The sequence below is a fragment of the Condylura cristata genome, unplaced genomic scaffold, assembly GCF_000260355.1.
Source record: "Condylura cristata isolate star-nosed mole 26May11 unplaced genomic scaffold, ConCri1.0 scaffold00025, whole genome shotgun sequence".
Taxonomy (NCBI): Eukaryota; Metazoa; Chordata; class Mammalia; order Eulipotyphla; family Talpidae; genus Condylura; species Condylura cristata.
This window is the reverse complement of record NW_004567126.1, coordinates 23,275,002-23,283,540: the sequence shown is the minus strand read 5'-3', so window position 1 is coordinate 23,283,540 and position 8,539 is coordinate 23,275,002. Positions and strand designations below refer to the sequence as shown.

Here is an 8,539-nt window from a genome sequence, read left to right as displayed (position 1 = left end):
CTAAATACAATGCAATACTATAATCTGATACCTTCACAGTGTTATGAATTTCAGAGGTCATTAGGTTTCTAGCTGTTACAATCACATCCTGACACTTCTTGTTAGCAAAATGACAATTGACGTTTCGGGCATATTTTAGCAAATCAGTTGTATCTCCTTTTAAAAACCTCATCTCCTTTAGGGCATTCTCAAAATCTTCAGTGGACTGTATGATCTGAGGGAAAGATAAAAAAAAAATTATGTGCATACATTCCATTTCAACAATGTACAGAAATGAAAAAGGATCAACGGGGCATCTAAGTGTTTAAAACAGCCATAATTACTGGGTATAAAAATGTATACTTTCCCATTCTTAAATTCACTAGGAAGAGTATCTTCAACAGAAATCTCTAGCTTCACTGACTAAAGGTAGAAAGATCTTTAATATAAACACTTATTTCAGTGTTAGAGGAAAACCAAAAAAGCAGCAAAATAAGTGACATAGTAGCTACTATATCTTGTACAAGAACCACAAAACAGTTTCTTTTTGAATTATCTTAGTAAAGAAAATACACTTAATAAGAAAGCATACTTCTCCAAACAAAAGCTACTGTTATTAATACTTTTCTTAAAGATGTGGCAAAAGAACAAAAGATTTCCATGGACAATCAAAAATCACCAAGAGGAACCTATAGTCTCTATAACCTGTGATATCTCTGTTCTTACCTCTTCATACTGCTGTAACTTGCTGCTATTTGTTGGGATAGAATAAACCAAACAGTTTTTAATGAGGCACTCAGATAAGTCCTCCCAGATCATGTCACCAAGCATCTCAGCCAAAGTGATCTTAGATGTTTTTTCATTTTCTAGGTCATTATTAAGAGGTAAATCTGAATTCAAAAGAAAAAGTTTTAAACAAGAAACCAATCATCATATGGATATATTCTTAAGTTCCCTAGTTGTCTAGAATTCTTTAATTTTAAGATGATGAGGAAAACAATGCAGATAATTCTATAGCTACCTCAACAGATTATGTGGAATAAAACAAGACATACAATTATTTCATTTTCACTGCTCAAAAGCACAGTTTCACTGCCTGGACTCTGTAACAATAAGATATTACACCAACCACATTATAATTTTCTACTGATAATCTTATATGACAAGCACTCAGAAGTTCCACATATCAGTTTAAAACTAGGTTAGACTAAAATCTCAGTTCATTAATATTAAATAAACATATTTTTATCTATGCATAGTATCTGAATATCCTAAGTAAAATAAACACCTTACATAATAGAGTAATATCTATATTACTACCAAACAGGATTCTTAAATATTTATTTTATAGTATATCTTATATTGCTTATATAACACATTTTGAGTGAGTTATATTTAGAATAAACTATTAATTAAATAATAACTAAGAAAAGGTTACTGTAAAAGGGACCAGCTATTTTTGAACCTATTTCTAATTCAACAAAGTAGAACTTAGGGGATAGAATCTTAATGATACTATTTCATAGCCTTGATCCTTGAGCTACCTTATAACGTTTAAGACTAGGTTACACTGCCCAATAGACTAGCTACAAGCCACATTTTGCAACTGAGCAAGCACTTGCAGTGTGGCTAACTGTGATTAGGAAAATAAATTTTCTGAATTTGTAACTACCTTAAATTTAAGTTAAAACTAAGGATATAGAGCACAAGTGCGTCTTGTGGTAATGCAATAAATAGATCTGTGTCTTGATTGTAATGATGGGTACATGAATCTATGCACATAACAAAAGTGCATGAAACTAACATACACACAAAATGAGAGCAGGCAGCCTAGTAAAACTTGAATAAACAGTGAATTATACCAAAGGCAATTTTCTGGTTTTCCCATTATTCACATGTTTCACAGTTACACATGTTAACAGTGGGGAAAACTGCATGAAGGGTTCACGGGACTTTGGTAAATTTTTCTAATAAAAAATTTTAAGTAAGGCCCTCCTTGGTGGCGCAGCGGGTTAACGCACAGCACAAAGAAGCTTAAGCCACTTCCGCATGAGTTCCATCCCCGCCTGCCCTGAAGGAGATCCACATGGCTCGGCAGACCTCTCCTGACCCCCCCCGCTGCTCCCCTCAGCAGTGTACTTCGTCGATCTGCCTGTTCTGTACCCCGCTGTGTCTCTGGTGAATCCTCTCACCCTCCGCATCTCTGGCCTGTACCCCAGTTCTGTACGAATAAATAAATAAATCTTTTTTACAAAAAATTTTAAGTAAGTGTGAAATATTTTCTGTAAAATGTTTATTTTTTTGCTAAGATTATATTTCATTTTAATCACTGTATCATGTAAGACATTATGCTGTATGGTAGTGCTCATGTCAGGCATGCACATTATTTCTAGAATTTCACAAAATCACTAATCCAGTTGGTGTAAACAGATTTGTCTACTTGACTTTTTCCCTAAGCACCAATGTAGCTGTGTATCTGAATATTTTATGTGGATTATACAAATAACAGATGTGTATATAAACTGTAAAAATAGTTAAACTAAAATACTTGATTATATAATTATTTTTCTAGGTTAAGAAAATTATGGGCCAATTTTTAAATTTAAAAGAATCAAGTGAAGATGCAGAAGTCAATAGTACCACTGGAACAGTAGAGGAAAATGGGGATTAGAAGAAAATCTGACACATATTTCACAACAAATGGCAGCTGTAATTTGCTAAAACAGCAAAACAAAACCTGCTTGTTACCAAGGAAATTTTTCTTTCTTTCTTTTTTTTTAAAAAAAAGATTTATTTGTGGCCCTCCCTTGTGGCGCAGCGGGTTAAAGCACTGCACTAAGAAGCTAAAGCCACTTCCGTATGAGTTCGATTCCCGCCTGCCCCGGAGGTGATCCACATGGCGAGGCAGACCTCTCCTGGCCTGCCCGCTGCTCCCCTCGGCAGTGGACTTCGTCAATCTGCCTGTTCTGCTCCCCATTCTGTCTCTGGTAAATCCTATCATCCTCTGCATCTCTAGCCTGTACCCCAGTTCTGTATGAATAAATAAATAAATCTTTTTTTAAAAAAAAAAAGTTTCCTCATAGTTTTCTAAGTTTCCATACAAATAATTTCTCTTGCCATTATCGATATATAAAAATGATGTGTGTGTTTGTGCACACATGCATGCAAGTGCAAGAATCCAAGTCATTTTACAGCTGGCCTGTTGAAGTCACATTTTTTTATTGGATATTTAATTGTCATTTCCGATGACTAGTTTTCTCAAATCCTTTTTGAAAGAGCTTGACAAATTCCAAATATAGTTGCTGAAAATGTCTTTTCTTGTTGTTCTCTACTCTCCTTAAAAAAAAAATTTTCGGCCCTCCCTGGTGGCGCAGTGGGTTAAAACACAGCACTGAGAAGCTAAAGCCACTTCCGCATGAGTTCGATTCCCGCCTGCCCCGGAGGTGACCACATGGCGCGGCAGACCTCTCCTGACCCGCCCGCTGCTCCCCTCGGCAGTGGACTTCGTCAATCTGCCTGTTCTGCTCCCCATTCTGTCTCTGGTAAATCCTATCATCCTCTGCATCTCTAGCCTGTACCCCAGTTCTGTATGAATAAATAAATAAATCTTTTTTTTTTTTTTAAGATTTATTTATTCATACAGAACTGGGGTACAGGCCAGAGATGTGGAGGGTGAGAGGATTCACCAGAGACAGAGTGGGGAGCAGAACAGGCAGATCGAGGAAGTACACTGCCGAGGGGAGCAGCGGGCAGGCCAGGAGAGGTCTGCCGCGCCATGTGGATCACCTCCGGGGCAGGCGGGAATCGAACTCATACAGAAGTGGCTTTAGCCTCCTAGTGCTGTGCTTTAACCCGCTGCGCCACCAGGGAGGGCCAGGAAGCCATTTTTTTAATGTGAAAGATCTTTAAGTCACTATTGGATATTACCTATAATATTCCAATATTTCTCATACTGTCAAAGATCAATTGATTCAACATCTGAAAAACTGCAAATACTTTCCTTTAGCATTAGGTAAGACTGAGTATATTCCATATAAAAGAACATCTAAATTTTCAAAGAAATACTGTCAGTTCACAGTCTAAAAATTCAAATTTGCAATGCAATCTTTTTTAATCTCGTAAAAATTAAATGATTAGACATAGCCAAGTCATGGAAACAACTCAAGTGTCCAAGAATAGATGAATGAATTAAGATGTGACTACTACTCAGCAATTAAAAAAAAAATTCTTTCTTGCCGTCTGTGATAATAGATGGAACTGGACAGGATAAGACTAAGCAAAATAAGTCAGAAGAAAAAATACAAATACCAGATAGCTTCACTTGTATGTGGGACATAGAGAAACAAAACAAAGGGCCAATCAAAACTAAACCAGTAACAAACCCTAGAAATCTGTGAGTCAAACTAAGGCTACAAGAGGGATTGGAAGAGGGTGGAGAGCAATGTGTGGAAGGGGCCAGGGGACTATGGCAGAGGACTCTGGGTCTCTTGGGGTGGGAGTGGCTGGTGACATGTCTTGGAGCAGGTGTGATACACCTCTGAATCACAAGTAAAACAATACCACCTTAGTAAAATGAAATTTTTTTTTAAAAAATCTAATGACCGGAAAAGAAAGTTTAAAATTTTTCTTTTTACCCTTTTCTCTCAAAATTGTGTTTAAAATATATTTTATATATATTTATATGATGTTTAAATATACATATTTTGAAAATTAAGAAATTATAGTTTAAATATAGCAAAATTGAAGAACCTCACTTTTTCTTCTATGAAATAAATTTAGAAAACAAAGTAAATGTCATTCGTAAGAATACTGACAAAAAAGAAATTTCAGCTCAACATAAAAAATTCATGTTTATCACAATAGTGTTCCAATGCTGTATCAAGCAAAAAGTGCACATTTATTGGAACTTTAACACAACACATTCATGGCATAATATATATTTGTGTTTTACTGAAAACAGAATCTATAAAGCGTATCATGAATATAGTTGTTAAAGTAATTCAAGATATATATCTATACATAAGCAAATTCTATAAATTATCACTGTTCATATAACTGTTGAAAGAAACAGGCAATAAATATAATCTTGTATCTTGCCAAAGCTCATTAGTTGAGTCAGGCAGAGTTTACTGCAGTTATCTCCTTAAAACAATAGTAATGCTTGCGAGACATTAAATAATCAAAGATAAAAAACAGCAATATATTTTGTTTTCTTGCTGATATCACACTAAATATGAATAATCTGAATGAAAGTTGGAAAGGCAAGGAAAAGCTCACTTAAGATATGGCTAAACAGATGCAAAAATTTATATAGAAATTACACTTTTCATAATGCAAATCAGTAAGAACTTCACCCATTTTTCTAATAAAACTCAAGATTTTGATTGTAATCACTAAAATGGTTGCCAAAAATACCAAGAGAATTTGATGAATGCTTTACTGATATTAATAATATCAGAGCTTTTCTTTAAATACAACTTTGAATTATTTCCAAGTTAATAATATTAATTTGATGTATGTATTAGTAAACTTATTTAACTTAGTCATAGTTTTGAAATTGATACACTTTTACTTCAAAGTCAAACCAATTCTTTTCAATGAAATTAAACCAAAGCTGTCAATGTGGATAAAAATATTAAAAGCAAATGATTTTTTGGTACTTAGTGCAGATACTGGAAAACTTTTTAATGTATACCTGGAAGAATATATTTTAAAAGTACAGAATTACTTTTCCAATTGTAAATTTTATGACATCTAAATATGTCTATTATTTCTAGAAAAACTGTATTTAAATTGATATAATAAGCACAAATTACACAATCTGGAAGCATTTGTATAAAAATATATGAAATACTCATTAATATTTGAAATGATTTCTTGACTATATTGAATAAAATAAAATATATCACTAAATATAAGTTCATGTTTTTGACACTTTTTTAAAAAGATTTATTTATGCATACAGAACTGGGGTACAGGCCAGAGGTGCGGGGGTGAGAAGATTCATCAGAAACAGTGGGGAGCAGAGCAGGCAGATTCCTGAAATACACTGCTGAGCGTGGGTGGGTCAGAGGAGGTCTGTCACACCATGTGGGTCACCTCCCTGGCTGGGGATCAAACTCATGCTACAGTAGCTGCAATAGCTTCATAGTGTGCTTTAACCCATTACACCACCAAGGAGGGCCCTGTTTTTGACATATTTAATGTGGCTACTGGAAATTTTTAAATTCTGATACATGGCTCCCATTTTATCTCTTTACTTCTTTAAAATGGTGAGCTAGACATAGTATATAAGTACAGGTACCATCTTACTCAAGTAGTATAAGCAACTGATAAGGTTCCCTGCTCCAAAAAGACTTCTTCAGTGGATATATGCACACATAGCAGAGAGAGAAAAGTGTAATACATAGGTGTGATTACACTGTATAAACCATTTTTTATCTTCTTTTCCCTTTGAGATTATATCACATACATTTCACAATTGAAAAGTATTTTCACTATTGAAAAGTATTCTATTCCTGTTTTAGGTAATTTCTTATTAGGAGAGGTTACTGAATTTGTTACAATATTTTCTGTATCTAGAAGCGAAACAAATGCTGACAAATGAACTGTTTGGAAGACTTCTTTGCACACCTAGAATAAACCCCTAAGGAGTCATCCTTTTTAAAGTTACTGTTGAATTTAATTTATAGGGTTGGTAGGACCCTTGATCTTGGCCTTTTGGTCTCCAAAGGTGTGGGAAAATAAATTTCTATTATTTAAACAACCCAGCCCTTTATTAGTTTTTTTTTTCACCTATGTCTTCTCCTTTCTTATTAAATTTATCTTTAAGAATTTTATAGATTTTGCTCCTCTGACAAATAAAATATCTTTATATTTTAATTTATGACTGTAATAGTTGAGAGAAGTTATTCAATTTTATAAATGTATACTGTATCTAGAAAACTTATTAAACTTCTTAAAAACTATAAAAGTTTCAGTAGATATTTCTGGTTTCCTCAGCAACAAATATATTATTTACAAGTAATTTTTTCTTTATTTTAATATTCATACCAATTGTATTTTCTCTTTTTGTATCAACTATAATCTCTAAAATGCCAAAGAATATTAATGGTAGTGTGTTTTCCTGGCTTATAATTGATTTTGATGAAATTAGTTTTTCTATCCTTTAATATACTACTTGATACTGATTATTTAGAAACAATACATTTAAGGAAGAAGAACATAATTTTGTAAAGTAGTCATATATAGCTTTGTAATTACTTCCCTATTTTCAAGATTTATTATTTCCCAGTACTTAAATAATATAAATAACTTCACAATGAACATGCTTATAAACAAACAGTTTTGCATATTTACATATTTAAGATTATTTGGGGGGCAGACTCTTACAAGATGAAATTCGAGTGTAAAGAACATAAACATGCTAAATCTTTTCATAATCTTTTTATAATCTTTTTTCCAACTACTTTCCAAAAAGAATTTTCATTCCTTCCCTTTGGTATAATGATACTTAATAATAAAATAAGTAGGGGGGAAAATGCATTTTCAAAAACGCAAAGAGCATGTAACCTAAGGAATCAAAAATGGCCTTCAGATTATATTTAGAACAAGATAAAAGAAGGCAATGTTGATTCACAGGTATCAAAGAGAAGACAGATGTCCTAAACCCTTGTTTGTCCTCTGTACTGCTAGAGGTAATAATGTCTGAATCTAAAGGAAAGGAAATAGGTCTAAAACTCCTAACAGAGATATGAAGAGCACCTAGGACCATGTGAGTTCTGCTGAATATCCTAGGTACTAAAGTACTTTTTTGATTACAAATAAAACATATTGAGCAAATATTAATTTAATGGACCAACGTCAAAGCAGAAAAAGGTTTCTACTGATTTTCCCAAAATACCCTGAACTTTGGCCTTCCCTCCGATAACGGCATCATCATTATATAACAGACTTAGGTTATATAAGAAAACAGCTATATATGCAACATGAAATAGAAAGGATAGTAAACACATTGCAAAATCTTAATTAAAATTTAACAAAGATTTTTAGCTCCAAACATCAAGTACAAGATGAAAGAGGAGCAATTTGTGATAAGTATGACAAAGGATTTTCATTAACATTAAACTCATTAACTGTGGAATAGCCTTTGACAACATTAAAAGAAGCATGAAACTGAGAATGAGGAACATGAATGTTCTATATTACTCTAAATCAGCTCAAACTGTACCTAGAAAGCTTTGCTTTGTAATATATTTACAGAAGAACAACAAAGATGAGGGGAACTTAAAATTATGCCACTGAAGAAAAACCCAAGTGTGGTTATACTGATGTTAAAATGTGTGGGGCAAGTAACAGCTCCTGTAAAGAATCTGAAAGTCCATCACATATAACAGGAATTAGATTTGCTCTCTACATGCCATACGGTAGAAATAGCATGAATAAAGCAGACATTCCAGGGGAATATATTTTGAACAGGTTTTTAAATAATTACCCTAAAGATCTCATTTAAAAATGAGCACTTTGGGGCCCTCACTGGTGGGGCAGCGGGTTAAAGCAC

General features: G+C 33.6%; 1 protein-coding gene across 1 annotated transcript in view; it reads right to left on the bottom strand.

Annotated features, from left to right (window-relative positions):
* The window catches only part of ZW10 (zw10 kinetochore protein), a 31,685-nt gene that overhangs the window by 14,188 nt on the left and 8,958 nt on the right, over window positions 1-8,539 (bottom strand). The window contains exons 8-9 of the mRNA XM_004689252.2: window positions 706-869; window positions 32-214 (exon numbers count right to left, since the gene is read on the bottom strand). Of these exons, the coding sequence (XP_004689309.1) occupies window positions 32-214; window positions 706-869 (347 nt within the window). The remainder of the gene's footprint in view (window positions 1-31; window positions 215-705; window positions 870-8,539) is intronic.